The sequence below is a fragment of the Branchiostoma lanceolatum genome, chromosome 5, assembly GCF_035083965.1.
Source record: "Branchiostoma lanceolatum isolate klBraLanc5 chromosome 5, klBraLanc5.hap2, whole genome shotgun sequence".
NCBI lineage: Eukaryota > Metazoa > Chordata > Leptocardii > Amphioxiformes > Branchiostomatidae > Branchiostoma > Branchiostoma lanceolatum.
This window is the reverse complement of record NC_089726.1, coordinates 21,885,061-21,902,971: the sequence shown is the minus strand read 5'-3', so window position 1 is coordinate 21,902,971 and position 17,911 is coordinate 21,885,061. Positions and strand designations below refer to the sequence as shown.

Genomic DNA, 17,911 nt, shown 5'->3' with positions numbered 1-17,911 from the left:
AATTTATTGTCTTTTATCGCGGTTTGCGATTTCCATATCTTTTCCCAATTTAACTTGGGAAATAAACTGTCCCAGTAGATTTGTGAAGTAGGGGTTGCTGGGATTTTGGAAAGATATAGAAAGTACAGATATCTACTATTAAGTTTTTCAATTGGCGTCTTGCTTAAGTTAATCCAGATCATATGATCTTCCTTGGATATTTTCATCTTGAAGTTTTTGTTTAACCAGAATCTATCGTTATTTATCTTAACAGGATCTGCCTTCCCACCTCCAAGTTCCTGCCAGGCCAAGACTACTTCCCTATAAAAGGGTGGGAGTTTCATTAAGGGTGGGGCATCTCTTTTAGCATTTAAGTTACCTCTGAAAAAGTTGAAGTTTTTCCCAAGTTTTGCAATAAAATGTAGAGATATTACTTGCCATCGTCGTATGTCGTTTTGATCTGTCTGTATCAGTCTCTTAACCCATGCTGTTTGTAGACTTTTACATTTTGCATATATATCAATCATTTTAATTCCCCCTTCTGTATAACTGCAGTAAAGGGTTTTACGTTTAATCTTATCAGGCCTTTTGTCCCAAAGGAATGAAAAGGTTAATTTTTTAATTTTCTTAAGGGCCCAATCGGGAGTTGGGATCATGGACATGTTGTAGATAACTTGTGATAAACCTAAAGTTTTTATGACATGACATTTACCAAATAGAGTCAAATTGCGTTTCTGCCATCTTTGAAACAAACTATCAATTTTATTTATCCGTTTCTCCCAATTTAGGGTTTCACAAGCTTGTTCCGAGAGACTAAAATGTATTCCAAGGGATTTAATGGGTGTTTCCGGCCATAAAATACCGAAGGGTTTATCCTTACGGTTATGAAAAGATCCAATCCATAACGCTTCACATTTTCCAGGATTTAGCTTGGGTCCTGCAACTTTGCTAAAATTCTCAACAATGCGAAGGGCGATACGTATTGATTGGTCGTCTGACAAGAAAAGTGTTGTGTCGTCAGCTACTTGACTAATTTTTAATTCATATTCAGTGTCATAAACATTAACGTTAATACCTTTAACCTGGTCTGTATGTCGAACTTTCAGAGCTAGTATTTCTACCACTAGATTAAATAAGAGAGCGGAGAGTGGGCAGCCCTGCCGGATGCCACGCTGGAGCTGGAAAAAGGCTGTCTTCCAGCCAAAGTTGGATATACTACATTCTATGTTAGTGTACATCATTTTAACCAAGGAGGTAAAATAAGGTCCGAACCCAAATTTCTCAAGGGTCTTAAACATAAAGTCCCAGTTGATAGTATCAAACGCCTTTTGGAAGTCGAGGCAAAGGATAGCTCCAGGAATATTATAATGGTTGCAAAAAAATATGATATCATGCAAGACACGGACATTCTGTCCAATGAATCTTGATTTCAAATACGCTGTTTGATCGTGAGAGATAATGGTTGGGAGAGCTGTCTGAAGTCTCTTTGCCAGAACAGCTGCCAACAGCTTGTAGTCCGTATTAAGGAGGCTAATGGGTCTCCAGTTGGCGAGATCTTTTCTGTCTCCTTTCTTGAAAATAAGTTTAAGAATTGCTCTTTTTTGAGACGGGGACATAAATCCCTTCTCTATAGAATCTTGGAGAGCATCAAAAACATGATCTCCTATACTATTCCAGAAAGTGAGATAGAACTCTGCAGGGAGTCCGTCTGTTCCTGGGGATCTATTAGGTTTCATGGCTTTTAAGGCCTCAAAGTATTCCTCCTTTTCTAAAGGTTTCTCTAGGGTCAGTTTTTGATGTTCAGAAAGGCTGGATTCTAGCTCAACAGTCTCTAGAAACATGTCAATTTCATTGTTAGAGACTGGGTTATCTGTGGTATACAGGCGTTCATAGAAGGATTTTTCTAGCTGTAGAATTTTCCCCTGATCTGTTACATCGATGTCGCCATCTGTTAATTTAGTAATATTGTTATTTGCAGCTTGCCATTTTTCAAGGTTGAGGAAGTAAGAAAGGGATTTTTCCCCTTTCTCAACCCATGCTGCTCTTGCTCTAATTTGAGCACCTCTAGCTTTTGACAGGTAAATTTTTTCAATCTTAGATTTTACAATAGTGTATTCATTTAAGATGGTTTCGTCCAGGTTACCATCTATTTTTTGATCTAGTTCCAGTAGTCTTTTTTCCAAATAAATGAGATCTCCTTTCATTAATGTGGCTTTCTGTTTACAATAGAAGATGGAGAATTCCTTGATTCGTTTTTTAATAAGTTCCCATAGGAGCTGTTTGGAAATATTTGTGTTTTTGTATTCCAATGTTACATCTGAAATAGAGTTTTTGACACCATCCACAAAATCCTGATCGGAAAGATAAGTTGTGTTAAGCCGCCAGAGTCCTGGTCCGCGCTTTTGTTCATTTAGTTGTATTTTAAGGAAGATAGCTTTATGGTCCGATTTAATGGATGGCTTAATACAGCACTGTACAACGTGGTCAATAAAAGAATTTTGAATTAACCAGAAATCTATTCTGGAGGACACTGGGTCCGGATTCTTCCTTCTCCAGGTATATTGTTTGCTCTGGGGGTGGCATTTCCGCCAGATGTCGACCAGATGCAAATTTTGTTTCAAATTAATCAAGGAATTCCCACATGTGGATGTTTTCAAAGGATGCTTTGATTGCCTATCTAACACACTATCATTTAGGTCATTAAAGTCCCCACCTGCAATTAAGTTAGTGACTTGATTGTCATTAACCCAATCGCAGAGATCACAGAAGAATTTCCCTCTTTCAGTGCGATCATTTGGAGCATACACATTAAGAATACAGAGATCTTGCAATATAACAATCAATTTCCTTCCATCATTTCCTCTTAGTACATTAATAACATCAACGTCAAGACCTTTCCTGAGCAGTATAGAGACTCCTCGACTGTGGCTATTTCCAAAGGCATGAAATTGTAGACCAATCCATTCTAGTTCTAGCTCACGTTCAAGGTCAGAAGTAAAAAACGTCTCCTGGAGGAGGAAGATATCTACTTTCTGATGAATTAACCACTGGTAAACAGTAGCGCGTTTACGTTTGTTACGTAATCCGCGAACATTTAAAGAGAGAAGACTGAGGTTAGAGGTCATGAATGTATGACTTACAGTAACATGGGTCTCACTGACAGGTCAGGTCTTGATTCTCCTTAAGATTCACCGGAACTGGCACTGGAGGAGGAGTCATGAGTGTCAGTGTGTTTTCTAGTGGCGTTGCGGCTTTTCGCTAATAGTTTGTCGATGCGTTGTCCCAGTGCTCGGTCAGGGCTTGTCGCCGTCGAGGGGGGGTTCTTCTTTGTCGCACTTCTCGTTGACACAGTTGTAACGGTGGATCCTTGTGTTGTCTGGGTTTTTCTCCTGTTTCTTCGTGCTCTCGGTGCAGCGAAGTCGGTGATTTGACTCTGCTTTCCTCCTTTCTGCTTGTTTTTCGCGGGCACATCGCTGTGTTCTTCTTGTTCTGGTGAGCTGGGGGCAAGCTGAACATATGCTGTGCTGACTTGACTCCGCTTTTCTTTGCTGAGCCCTTCTTCCCTGCGTGTTGTATCACCGTTGGGATGTGGGGCAGGGGTGGGATCCACACGAACACTGTCCTCGTTAACTGGTCGTGGTCGAGGTAAGGTGTGCGGCGGAGGGACTTTGGGTTGGTCCCGGTAGAAGACTCTGGCCCTCCATCGCCCCCCAAGCTCTACGAATCTTGGAATGTGTTCAGTAGGGTTGGTCGGAATAGCCATAAAGGCAAATCGGTCTCCGGTTTCACAGTTGGTAAGTTTTCCGTCGACTCGAAGCATTTCACGCTTCAGAGGTCCAAGAAGTTTGACCCCATAGCTTTTCAGACCAGACGCTATGACTTCGTCGTCAACGGAGAGGGGTACATCTCGGACCGTGATTCTAACTCCATTACGCTGCTGAAAAGGGTGATTGTCACTGATTTCCACAAATTTGTCGCGAAGGCTAATCCCGGACGCGATGAGAGAGGCGCGTTCCTCTGGATCACGTAGGTAGAGACGCCATAACCCGCGAACCTGTTGAATCCCGGCTATGTTTGAAGATTGAACACAGCGCGCTACGGCTTTGTAGACCTCGACATTCGTGAAGTAAGTCTCGGACGAACTAACAGCATGGACATCCTTCTCCAGGAAGAAAACTGGTTTGCAGGAGGATGCTGGCGGTGCGTTAGGGGCCGTCGGCGCGGTGTCTATGGCCTTGCCATCCATAACTGCTGACGCATAGCTCATGACTATCGGTGGGGAGGGGGGTAGTGGTCGTTGTTGTACTGGTCAAGAATAAAGTTCAGCAAAGATTTGTAGGAAAGGTTGTGCACACTACCTGGTCTCTGAACCTTACCAGAGGTGTTGAGGAACGGATGACACGGAAAAAAACTGATAAAGGACTGAAAATAGGCAATAAAGCGCTGAAAAAGACAGAGCTCTAGAAGAGGCAGCTAGCCACCTCGCAAGGCATTCTGGATCTGTTTAGTGGTGTTCAGTACCAAGAACAGGTGTGTTTGTACGTCTCACGGGTGTGATGTGCAGCATTAAGGGCAGGTATGATCGGTGCTTATGATGAACACTATCTAAATTCACAATTATAAGTGTTTGGCACCAAGGATTGTTCCCTTGATTGGACGTGGACAGCTGTTTTGATTGACTAGTAAGAAAAGCTTTTGTCATCTGTGAAAAGTGTATCTCCTGCTTGATTAAGCACGTTTATAGTGCAATCCTTGCCAGTACTGCAATTCTCTACTTTCAAAGGTGCTTCATCCTCATGGATGAAAGCGTCACCTGGCAATCCTTGCAAGAACTGCTTTTCTGACAGTTGATGCTTGCAGTTCTAGCAAGGATTGCCAGGCGCGTTTGATCCATGAGCATACAGGTGAAGGCGTTATAGCAGAAGATACATTTTACTGACAACAATTATTAGTATCTCGTGAGTTTCTTACCTTTGATAGACAATAACACCAGTTTCAGTTAATAACACACAAGCAAGGACCTGTAGTGTGTTGCTTGTAAACAGCTTATTGTTTTTTTTGTCAACAAGACGACGCCTTAAGCTCCGGTAACTTAAGTCGCATGATTTAAATACGGTTGTTTTGTCTGCGACTCGAGCGCCGTACGTCGTACCAAACGTACAAAAGGAAGAAGTGGGTGCAATTGGTTGAGTATATAAAGCCGTGAACACAAACTTCATTATTTTAGGCTTTGTGTGTTTTGCTGTCCTTTTTCGCACTTGTACGTTTTGCATGATATTCCCATTATAAAGTCAAGGGTAACTCAAATCCAGTTTAGGACGCAGCAACGCCGCCAAATTTCCACGGGTCCAGTGATATAGACCGAATCTCATGAATCTCCTTGTTGTTGTCTTTTAGATAATCTATGAAATCAAAGGTCACACAAATCTAATTTCGTCGTTTAGCGATATCCGTCTAGTGGAAAGAAAGTCTAAATGATATCGGTGATCTTACAACACATACTGAGAGCATGTAGCATGACAAATTGGCGTTAACGTCGCTGTAAGGCAGACAAAATATTCAGTTACCTGATGTGTCTTGAATACAAGTACTGCGGGAACAGGCTTAGATATTACTCGTTGTCAGGATGTGTCGCGAGTTATGTCTCAAATATTTGATCTACGAAAGGTTTCTGAGTGACGTGGACCTGGGGAACTCACCCAATCAGAGCCCTTGTTTCAAGGCCCTCCCTGATGACGGGTGGATGACGTCATGCTTTGACGTTCATCCAAACAAGAAGGTTTCTATTAAAAAGCCCTAGATCTCATGATAAGGGTACATAATAGGACCTGGAAATCCCCATTCTTACTAGACTAAACCATCATGAAAAATGGAGATATTGATTTAGGTGTGTGTGTGTGTGTGTGTGTGTGCGTGTATGTCTGTGTGTATGCGTGTGTCTGTGTGTGTGTGTGTGTGTGTGTGTGTATGTATGTATATGTGTGTGTGTGTGTGTATGTGTGTATACGTGTGTTTGTGTTCCCGATTTTTTATAGTCAGCATATCGCAAGAACCTCTGTATGGAATACAATGATATCTGGTATGTGGGCGGGTGTTGGTAAGACAATGGTCATGGCTGATTTTTGTTCCCCTGGTATGTGACCTTGCTACTGCAGCAGAACTTCCGTTTTTTTTATCTCTTTTGACCTGGGCCTGCACTGGTCTTGATTTTCTTTCGTGGCAGATAGCCTGTGATGTAAGGACGAAGTGCCGTAGGTTTGGGCCCCGTAGCAGCTTGCTCTGGAACTGCAGGGGTGTTTTTGTCAAAATCTTTCATAGGGATAAACGGTACAAGGGAACGACGGATTTTCATGATATTCAGCATGCAGGTAGCGTAGAGAGAGATGTACATATTGACGGACTTAATTTGTATAATTGATGAGTGAAATCTATATTTGCAATGATTTTCGTTATAGGACTCAAATACATGTAACATATGCAGTTTATGGCAGGTAGCACATTAACAGATACCAATCAATGACTGGCTCCAAGACACTTCGAAACCCTTGGCGTTTGTGGTAAGGGCGAGACGCGCTAACGCGATACAAGCCGTGGATACGGTTTTTCAGTTTTCATTGATACCCTTTGTTTAAAAAACTGACGTGAAAGTGGACGTACATGTAGAAGTGATCGGAAATGACGAAATTGACGTGATATATTGACAAATTGCTTTATTGCAACACATTGATGATACAATGTAATATGGATGTCACGTACCTTAAGCTTTTCACACAAAGTTGTCTCATATTAGTCTACCACAGCTACATGTTAGACTAACTTTAAAAGAAGAACTTTACTGCTAGGCAATTGTACATGGTAAAATGTATGGCAAAAGCTATCAAACATAGCACAAAATAGAAGTATAGAATGAAAGTTAAACATCCTAATTACTAATACCAGTAAGTCTTTGATATAGTGTTACAGTCGAGTGGGGTTAATCAATAGTTTTGGTATTTTCTAATGACAAAGCAGTATTTTAGATATTTACCTATTTTTGTGTTTTTGGGGTTGTTGCATCTAAAGATGTTATATTTTTTAAAACAGCTAATTTACCGTCCATGGAGGGAAGCAATTTCTACATAGTTTGGGTGATATTTATCTCTGTTATAAAATCTAGTATTATCATGAAACAACATCACCAATAAAATAAATCTTTAGTTGCAATTCCTCAAAGAATAGTGCAATTGCACCAACACGGATCTGGGTCCGGATCTTTCGTCACTTTCTTCTTATTCCTTCGGCGATCTTCGTGGCCCATGGGAAGACAAACCTTGCCATTTCTTGCAGGTAACCGATTGTCTTCAGGGATGATGAGTCTGACACATTCTTGTTGGTCGATCTCTTGATCTTCCTCCGATGTCAAGTTTTCGTCAGATTCAATCGGGATACGAATGTCTCGTTCTTCAGGCATTTGGATCTGTCCCTGGGGTGTGCAAAATCAAACATTGCGTACTTGCTTGCTTGCGTACTTGAATACATTCATTTGTATAATTATTATGTATACGTATACGACAGGTCTGACAAAATTGCAGTCATTCATGTTGAAGTACCAATTGAAAACAACATAAAACTGTTTTGTGTGCAATGGAACGTTTCGAATGATCGGATGAGAGCTTTACAATGATAAATTGATAAGAAAACGTTTATTCCTCACAAAATTATGATACTTAACCTCTAAAAGAACGTCAATGACTCTACTGTGGGTGGCAATATATATAATAAAAGCTACTTTCCAAATTAACATGTAAAACATATCCTCATAATAACTGACCTGTATTGGGGGGTAAGTCTCGAACGTTAGCAGGTTGGGGTAACAAGTCCCGATTTGATGTTCACATGATTTGAAATTTACAGGTTTCGTGATGATCTTGGCGCTGTTGTTTCCAAGGATGACCGCCGTCTCTATGCACTTCTTGGCGGGTCTTGCCAGGAAGCAGACGGTGTAGATGGCCAGCTCAAACTCCGGGCTCGTGCCGAGGAAGAAGCTGCCATGTGTTTTGTTGTTTTTGTTCCAGGTGAAATCAATCGTGATGATGCGGTCGTTGCAGGCGTGAGGCTAGAATGCGTGAGAAAAACAGCAATAAACAAGAGTTCGTAGACCTCAGATCTCCATGAAATATTTCGACCATGCAAATGACTTCCACATGTTAACACTTCGATCATTTACCACTTAGAAGAATTATGGCACTTTCGCATCAATGTTACATGTATTTGAGTCCTATAATTGAAAACACTGCAAATATAAATTTTCCTCATTAATTATGCTATTGAAGTTCACATTTGCATGATTTGCACTTCATTGTGTAAATCTCTGTCTAAGCTGCCTGTATACTAAATATGATCTGTCGTTCCTTTCTTCAGTTATTCTCCTTGAAAGATTTCAACAACACCGCCACTGCAGTTCCAGAGCAAGCTGCAAGGGGGCCCAAACCTACAGTCCTACAGCACTTCTTCTTTACATCACAAGCTATCTGCCAACAGAAAAAAACAAGACCACAGCACGTCCAGGTCAAAAGATACAAAATACGGAAGTTCTGCTGCAGTACCATGGTCACATACCAGGGGGGGGGCCAAAATCAATTGTGACCTTTTTCATCCCAACACCAACCCACATACCAAATACCATCGTAATCGACCCAGTGGTTCTTGAGTTATGCTGACTACAAAAGTCCGGAAACACCAACACACAGACACACAGACAGACAGACACACACACACAAACACACACACACACACACTAAAAACAATAACTCCATTTTTCATGGAGATAAAAACCTCGAATTTCAACAAAGTAGAATCAAGAGATTGTTCATAAAATGCCAGATCATGTCACTTGCCACTGAAAGCAAGCTTTCCGTTTCCTCTACTTTCCAATCGGAGTACAGAATAAGGAATAGAAATCATTATTTCCGCAAAAAATGCTTAATTAAATCGAACACAGTGCTAGACCAGCACCATTACTAACCTTGCAGCCACGGTAGATGACGGTCCCCTGTCGCTCCTCCTCATACAGCCGGACCCAGTTATGGAAGCCGATAACCTGTCCACGACGTGTCTCTCCAACGAATGTGTGTTCAAACGCTGACCTACAGTGCAGTGAATCATATAGCGCCAAAAGACCAAATGTTGTTTCAAAGGAACCTCTACTTTGAACCCGTCGACATATTTTGGGTCAATGGGGCTTGAAAGTGTGTCCCTCCACAGCCTCAACTGTACGGTGATTTATTTTCATAATATGGTGACTTAAGTCCCCTCTCCACTCGCCGGCGATCGATGAGCGACCGTAGAGCGACTTATTTCTAGTTTGAACCAATGAGTTAAGCCCCCCTCTCACTAGACCTTCGGCATGCTGGCGGCGTCGCTGCGGCCGGTCGAATTGACAAAGCACTCAACGAATTTCATTGACAAAAAACGAATCCTTTTAAGCTTTGCGTGTTTTGTTGTCTTTTTGGTCATACTTGTACGTTTTGAATGATATTCCCATTATAAAGTCAAGGGTTACACAAATCCAGTTTAGGACGCAGCGACGCCGCCAGCGTGCCGCGGGTCCAGTGAGAAGGGGGGGGGCTTAAGTGGTCAATGGGACTCGGGAGTCTATCCCGCACCTAGTTCCAATCTTGCCATGGTTGGTTTACCCTATTATTTTGATTTACAAAGAAGGTACTAGACCAACCTTCATACGTCATACGTATTTTGAAAACGCTAACACTGAAAACAGCAGTACATGAAAATGCTGATGATCTCGACAACATTTCATCCAAGTAGTAATAAGTTGATAACTTACACATCACATCCATCTTTGGTCGGTCTTGAATGCAGTTCAAACCACAGCTCATATAACTTCTTTTTGAAGGCCTGCTTGTAACCTTGAAGCACCAGGTCTAGATGATACAGATTGACGATTCAAATTGATAACAATAAATCACTGTCTTTCTCCACTTTATTTGGAACCAGGTCAACAGTGGGGAAAGTGTTTGATGCTACTATTGATCTCTATGACAAAATTGCCTTCGTCACTCCGGAATGAAAGTCTTAGTGAAAGAAACACACAAACCAGAAAGAAAATCATAGCTCATATCAACCATTATTTGATCATTCTTTTTGTTATATTATTAATGTTTCATGTAACGTTACAGTAACTGTATGTTTCACTTATTTTTTTCTCTATTGTTGTATTAAATGTTAATAGGTTTTTCTCTCCTCCTGAACATGTTTTTATCATTATTGTGTTGTTATGTTACGTTGTGTATTGTGCAAATAAAAAAACAAACAATAAACAAAAGATCACAGTCCTACGTGGTTGACGACAGTGTGTGGCTTACCTTTACTTAACAAGAAGGAATAAGCCTTTTTCATGACGTCAGTTTCCAGACAACGACCTAAGAAAGCTAGATTCTTGTTTTCTTTTCTGGGTGTCTCCTTCTCAGGTACCGAGGTGTCAGCCTCGTAGTTGTTTAACAGCTCCCTAAAGGCTGAAATAGAATAAAAAAACAAATAAAAATGTTACTCGGGTACTTCATAATTGCCATTACCATAAGCCCAGGGAAAAATTTTAACTATTCAAGTGATAATGAAAAATACACATAGAAAATGCAATATTGTTCAAGAAATATTTTCCACCCTTCAGTATTGTTTTGTTACTTTAGGTTTTTCATTTGAAGTATAAGCTAACTGTAGCTACCTACTTTTGTATAGCGTCATTTTTCATTTTATTGGTGTATCTTTTTGTGGTTTGACGGTGTGTTTTTATATAGATCATCATTATCATCAGTCGACGTGATTTCGCTACGACGGGGTTATACCGCCCTTTTCACGGGGTGACATGCCCTTTCGTTGGCTGTCATACAAGGCAGGGATGCGCCAGTTCTCCCGTCCGGGTGAATTGTGCAAATCACCGTATGGCTGACGGAGGTTCGCCAGGCCTCCATCCGGGTGATTTGTAGTGAATCACCAACTTCAGACAGAAGGATTTGGACCATCGCACACCGGGGCATGCCCGTTCTCTTTTTCGAAAGGTGTGGTGGGTTCTTTAACGTGCGAGGGGTGTGGCTCTTCCCAAACACGGGACCTCCATTCAACGTCCTATCCGAGGGACGTCCCCAACCCTAGATGAGCTAGGTACTCATTTACACCTATCCCAAGGGCACAACGTCGGGGCGCAAGTTCGGACATGTCTCTGGGCACAACCCGGGATTAGATCATTGTCCCATTGTTTGACAGCCGCGCGCTCTACCACTTACGCCACATGACGCCACACATCTATATTTATATAGATATGCTGTAATTTTGTTATCATCGTTTTGGTATCTACATCATTTGCATATCGATCCCAGTTCATCCCAACTAGAACTTTCATGTAGTAATGATTCCGAGACCGAAAACAAGTGTTGATAATTCGGTATTCACCTTTGTACGTCGGAATGTTGACCAACTTTTTCTCATCCACATACGAGAACAGTTTAGCACCCTGCAATGAAAAAAACAAACGTTAATCGTTCTATTTCGAAGTGGAAAATTACAAAACGTTTCAGTCAGTAGACAATATGTTCGTGCTACACCAATTTTCCACAATATGCATGGAACTTTATTGCGACTGAGATTTTGTCAATCTTGAATTATTCCAATAATAAAATCAAGGAAAAGTGTTATTTCAGCAGTAATCTTGGTAAGCTAAAGGTAGTCCCCTTGCCTTTCTTGAGGCCCTATACATGTGTACGTATTGGCAGTTGATTGTTTACTACTAGTATCGTTCCACCACTTTTTATTCCCCAACTTAAGCAAGGTACCCATTTTTACACCTGGGTGGTGTGAGGCAAGAAAAGTCATAAATAGTGCCTCTCCCAAGGGCACAATAGATTCGAACCCGGGACCACTGTGGGTTCGACTAGACTGGGCCAAACACCTTGCCGTTACGCCATACGGCCCTACGACAGTTTGTTTAATTTACAACTCAGCCCGGGAACGAGCTTGTATTCTGGGCAGCGGGAACAAACCCGGGACACACGCCAAGACAAACAAACAAACAAACAAACAAACCGAAAACAAAACCCGTACGTTTTCACGGAGGGTAATGAACAGAACCGCTAGAAATACATGCATGATTATGACAAGCCAGAACACGTCTCCTGATTGGTTGACATACATCAAACAGTTGTTTTAGTGCGGCGTCGCCACACCTTGTAGTCAAACACGAACTTGTTATGCCTGTCTGGTTTGCTACCCTTTTGACGTGTGGCGACCTCTTTTATAGACTTAAATGCCACTACTTGTGTTCTCAAATATTGGTATAAAGGCACGGTGGTCTACTGCTCTTTTGTTGTTACGTTGACTTGATAAGGCACAAGGCGGGGTACTCTCCATGCAGAGGTTAGGCTTCAAGAAAGTATACAGTCGCTAAGGCCACAGCAAGTAATTTTTATGGATGACATCAGCGCGCTCATTAATTTTCGCCTGATTTTGAAATAAAAAACAAGAAATTTCATTGCCCTCCGACGGTGGTCAACATGCCAAAAATCGACAAATATGTCGTAAACGTTGACAGTCTAAGGTGTTTCAAACGTTGACAGTGTAAGGTGTTTCATTGCATATGTTTAACAAGAATTATGATTTCAAAATTTGAAAATGTAGGAATCTTGCTTTTTTGGCCCGCCTTGTTTTTTTTCGCCCTATCTCATTAATTTTGGAGTCTGCGGAGTCAAGTCAAGTCGAGAATGTCATCCATAAAATTTACTTGCTGTGGCCTAAGGAAAACTGACAAAATATGAAGGCTGACAAAACGCACCAATAGACGCGTTCAAAGAAGCCGCACCTGACATCTGCTTAGAGAGTAAAGTTATGTAAAAATTGAATGCAAACGGTTCCTGATATGATTGAATGAATGAAGACCTTTGTTGCACATTTTTGCCACACTGGGCTAAGTACAGGTCACAACCACAAAACACCCAGGTGTAGAAATGGGTATATTGTTCTCCGTACGTGGTACTGTTGAAATAAATTTAAGTCATGAAAAACTTGAGTGCAGTGCCACGTCGTCCTTGTCTGTCCAAAAACGACGAAGAAACAATCACAAAACATGTTGAACAGATACAGTTGACAGATACAAAATAATGTTATCATTAGATAAATTCAACTTCTCCTCGCTTGTCAGTTATAGTAGAGATAAAAGAACAGATATGTTTCTCGATGGATTAGGAGGTTTGTCTAATTCATTAGGACTGTATGGAATGGGTGATTATTGAATCAAATTCACTTAGAGGTCCTTTCGCTGACCTATCGAAGTAAATGTCATGTTATTTCCGCTATTCAACGAATGATCTTACTTGATACGATGTGTAAATATACATAAAAACCTATGTAAATTGTTAGTACTTTAAACCCGTAGTCCAATAATTTTCACTTCGCTATACAGTATATCTAAATAGCTGCATCAGGTTGGTAAATCAAGCATTTGAAAGGTACCAAACGTTTTGTATCCGTCAACGTTTCGACCTTTTGCCAAGTAATGGACCTTCAACTAACCCTTTTTTACAGGCAAACCTGTCATCTTCAGAGTCAAAATATGATAAGGTAAACTTCATAACCATACCTTGCCAGAATCTTGAAGCTTTATTTCGTAGTCCCTCCCTTCCTTAAAGCGGTTAGTGTCGAGTTCCCAAAGCTTCGAGCAGACGTCAGACAGTGTTTCTTCGGAATCCATAATTGCGACGAGGAAGTAACCTTTGTTTACACGGTTTGACGAATGAAACATGGTCAAACATACAAGTACATAATCATGGAAAATCTACAAATTCTAATCTGAAGAAATTAGTAGGGCAGTACTCCAAATTTCCTCTTTAGAGCTGGAAGACATGCACATATGGACATTAAATCCCCTAAAATCACAAGACGTTTTACCACTAGACTGAGTATGACTATACTGACTCAAAAAAAAAAAAAAAAAAAAACCCACTACGTGGCAAAACGTCCTAAACTTACAAGCTTAAGGCTGGCCGTCCGTGAACGTCTGAAAAAGACAGGACTGATTCTTCTTACCTGTTATTGCGACTTAGATCTGGGGGCCTTTGGGAAGATTTGGTACGCTGCAAAATCTTGTGCTGCCAAGATTGAAGCGTTCTTTTTCTACAGATCCCAACTTGTCTTCTGTGATCATCGGTATTCCCCGTATTGTGACAAGGTTTCGGTGACTCATCGCTGACGGGTGCGGAGCCAATCAGAAGACTTGTTTTGACTCGTGACCCTTTGTGCTTACGTCATGATTTGTTGTTCACCTAAGGTTCACTGGTAACACCTGACTTACAGGCTAAGCCTCCTTTGCTAAGCCCCCCCCCCCCCGCTTCTCACTAGACCCACGACGCGTTGGCGACCTCGCTGCGCCCTAGCCGAACCCGAACCCAGGTTGAATTTGAGTTACCCTTGACTTTACAATGGGAATACCTAGCCTCCTTCGCAGACTTCCCATGACAGCGGCGTATATATTTGGGGGGGGGGGGGGTTCTCTAAAGGGAGTTGTGTAGCCAAGGGAGTTGTGTAGCCGAGGGACGGCCGCTGATCCCTCGGCTACAGAGGAGAGAACCCCCCCCCCCCTATATATACGCCGCTGTCATAGGAAGTCTGCGAAGGAGGCTAGGGAATACCATGCAAAACGTACAAGTATGACTAAAAACACCACAAATCACACAAAGCTTAAAAGATTCGTTTTTCATCGATGAAATTCTTTTCTGATGGCATATCAGGCCACAGCAAGTAAATTTTATGGATGACATCAGCGCGCTCATTATTTTTTGCCCGATTTAAAAGAATTTTTCCCCTCCGAAGATGGTCAACATGACGAGAAAATACCAACATGGGAAAATATGTCGTGTTGTCGCCTTGATTGTACTTGTAGAGGTGACACTAGTGAGGTAGCCATGACTGTAGCTGTACAAGTAAAACTAGTTCGATAGTTGTAAAAGCAGCACCATGCATGTGGTCGTCATCATGACTGTAGTTGCCAGCTCGGCAAACTAGTGTCATTTTATGCACTTAATACATACATACATAATCGTACTCTAACGAGTTGAAGCGTCTACAAAGTTCTGCTTCCAGTATTCTCGGTTACACATCATTTGTCAGGTCTTTTCCACTTAGACCAGTTTCTAATTCTATAATGCTCTTAAGTGTGGAGCATGGACGGCCTCTTCAGAAGAAGTCCAGGAAGAGCCTTCTCCTTTTAGCCACTAGGGTCCGAAAGAGTAGTTAACCAGCTCGTTCGTCGTGGCGAACTACGTGACCAGCGAGGCTTAATCTGCGACGTCCACGCTTAACTTCTAAAGAGATAGGAGGAAGTGACCCATAGAGCTGTTTGTTTGTTGTGTTTCCACCAAGGACTGTTGTGAATAACACGCAACATCTTAGTGAAGGCGCCGTCCAGTTTCCTGGCCTGAAAAACTTATTGAAGACAGTAATAAAAGTCTTGATGGCTATGAAACCATGTTTTGTCATTTCAATTCTTGTTACCACGTTAATGGTGTCTATTTTGAAAAATTTGCCATCTTGCTTCTTTGCCCTCTCGCATTAAATTTGTAGTCTGCAGATGATGTTATCCATGAAATTTCATTGCTATGGCCTCAGTTTTATTGTACTTGGTTCCTATTGCACTCGGATCGCAGCCTCCATATGAAGGCTGGCAACAACGATCCAAGTACAACAGAACTGATATGCCATGAGAAAAAAAAGCCGTAAAGCCTACTTTAGAGGCTAAACAAATTGCGGGTACCCCCTGAAAAGTTCCATCGGTACTATTTCGGGACAAACTGAAAGAACCATGGCCGTAGGGAGGGAAGATTGGTACCGTAGGTTTGGTTAAGGTATGAGTACACAGTATTTCGCCGCGACCCCCGGAGTCTGTGACGTAGCGGTAAGAAAATAGTGCGCCCTAAACCTTGAACCGTGTGTAAAAACGTTGACGTGAATGCCAGCGAGGCACGAACTTTACTGTATGGCAGTTTAATGAGTGGGCTTTCAGATGGTAGGAATGAGATTGTGAAGTTTTCCCATTCGGCGTATAAATGCGCGTGACCTTTGCAGCTGCCTGCCGAGGTGAGTCGGCTTCACTTCCGCATGACCCCGCATGACCCCATATCAAAGTGGCCGTCAAATTGTTAAAAAACCATAACTTTTTTTGGTTTTCACTTATTTTGTAGATCGTACCCTCGACTTCAACATATTCGTTTGTCGTGATTTTGTAGGGGACCCTACTATGGTTTTATCCACGTCGATGTGGGTCACTTTGGGGTCCTTAACTATGGAAACCCCCATAGGCCGAAAACTGTGTTCTGCTACCTTGAACCATATCTGGAATTGGCCATTTATGGGCCAACGACGTTATATACCGCCGAATTTGCATGATATATCAACCATTGGCGTTGGTTCACATGGAATGCACCAGTTGTTTTCACCGTCAAACCGCCGTAACCATGGCAACGGTCACTATAAGCGCCTTCCTATGCTTAACTATGGGACTTGGCGTGGAAGTGGCATTGGCCCGAGACGCGTCTTCCCCCCCCCCCCCTTTTTCTGGCGCAACTAAACCTAAACCCAACTCTAAATGACTCAGAACGTTAGCATATGAACCGATGAACTCTTTTCAGAACAAAAAGTTAAGCAGAATATTAAATTTGTCCAGATAGCGAGACCACTAAACCGCCCCTCAGATAGGCCATGTACGGGGCCTACACCTATGCAGGGCGCCAAAGTGCAAAGTTGGCGATATCTCAACAACCATTCGGATTCCTGAGCTAAAATTTGGTACAAATCTCCAGCTTGACTTGTTTTATTGATTGAATGGAAAAAAAGTCAAGTTCAAGTTGTGTTAAGGTATGAGTACACAGTATTTCGCCGCGACCCCCGGAGTCTGTGACGTAGCGGTAAGAAAATAGTGCGCCCTAAACCTTGAACCGTGTGTAAAAACGTTGACGTGAATGCCAGCGAGGCACGAACTTTACTGTATGGCAGTTTAATGAGTGGGCTTTCAGATGGTAGGAATGAGATTGTGAAGTTTTCCCATTCGGCGTATAAATGCGCGTGACCTTTGCAGCTGCCTGCCGAGGTGAGTCGGCTTCACTTCCGCATGACCCCGCATGACCCCATATCAAAGTGGCCGTCAAATTGTTAAAAAACCATAACTTTTTTTGGTTTTCACTTATTTTGTAGATCGTACCCTCGACTTCAACATATTCGTTTGTCGTGATTTTGTAGGGGACCCTACTATGGTTTTATCCACGTCGATGTGGGTCACTTTGGGGTCCTTAACTATGGAAACCCCCATAGGCCGAAAACTGTGTTCTGCTACCTTGAACCATATCTGGAATTGGCCATTTATGGGCCAACGACGTTATATACCGCCGAATTTGCATGATATATCAACCATTGGCGTTGGTTCACATGGAATGCACCAGTTGTTTTCACCGTCAAACCGCCGTAACCATGGCAACGGTCACTATAAGCGCCTTCCTATGCTTAACTATGGGACTTGGCGTGGAAGTGGCATTGGCCCGAGACGCGTCTTCCCCCCCCCCCCCCTTTTTCTGGCGCAACTAAACCTAAACCCAACTCTAAATGACTCAGAACGTTAGCATATGAACCGATGAACTCTTTTCAGAACAAAAAGTTAAGCAGAATATTAAATTTGTCCAGATAGCGAGACCACTAAACCGCCCCTCAGATAGGCCATGTACGGGGCCTACACCTATGCAGGGCGCCAAAGTGCAAAGTTGGCGATATCTCAACAACCATTCGGATTCCTGAGCTAAAATTTGGTACAAATCTCCAGCTTGACTTGTTTTATTGATTGAATGGAAAAAAAGTCAAGTTCAAGTTGTGTTAAGGTATGAGTACACAGTATTTCGCCGCGACC

The 17,911-nt window shown here is 42.1% G+C and overlaps 1 protein-coding gene across 1 annotated transcript; it reads right to left on the bottom strand.

Moving 5' to 3' along the window:
• Positions 1–6,669: 6,669 nt before the first annotated feature.
• Positions 6,670–14,201, bottom strand: LOC136435707 (uridylate-specific endoribonuclease B-like). The gene is made up of 8 exons (XM_066429374.1): positions 14,050–14,201; positions 13,604–13,734; positions 11,425–11,485; positions 10,341–10,490; positions 9,803–9,899; positions 8,984–9,104; positions 7,790–8,074; positions 6,670–7,441 (listed from the first exon to the last, which is right to left on the bottom strand). Exons 2-8 carry the CDS (start codon positions 13,712–13,714, stop codon positions 7,187–7,189), a joined length of 1,080 nt encoding a protein of 359 aa, XP_066285471.1. The 5' UTR covers positions 13,715–13,734; positions 14,050–14,201; the 3' UTR covers positions 6,670–7,186.
• Positions 14,202–17,911: the final 3,710 nt, after the last annotated feature.

Bases quoted from the DNA above. Each gene is read 5' to 3' on its own strand.
- LOC136435707 (XM_066429374.1), bottom strand. From the start codon at position 13,714: ATGGATTCCGAAGAAACACTGTCTGACGTCTGCTCGAAGCTTTGGGAA. The intron at 11,486-13,603 runs GTATGGTTATGA...TTTTCATTGCAG, and splicing joins AGCTTCAAGATTCTGGCAAG to GGTGCTAAACTGTTCTCGTA. The intron at 7,442-7,789 runs GTCAGTTATTAT...TGCACACCCCAG, and splicing joins AGACTTACCCCCCAATACAG to GGACAGATCCAAATGCCTGA.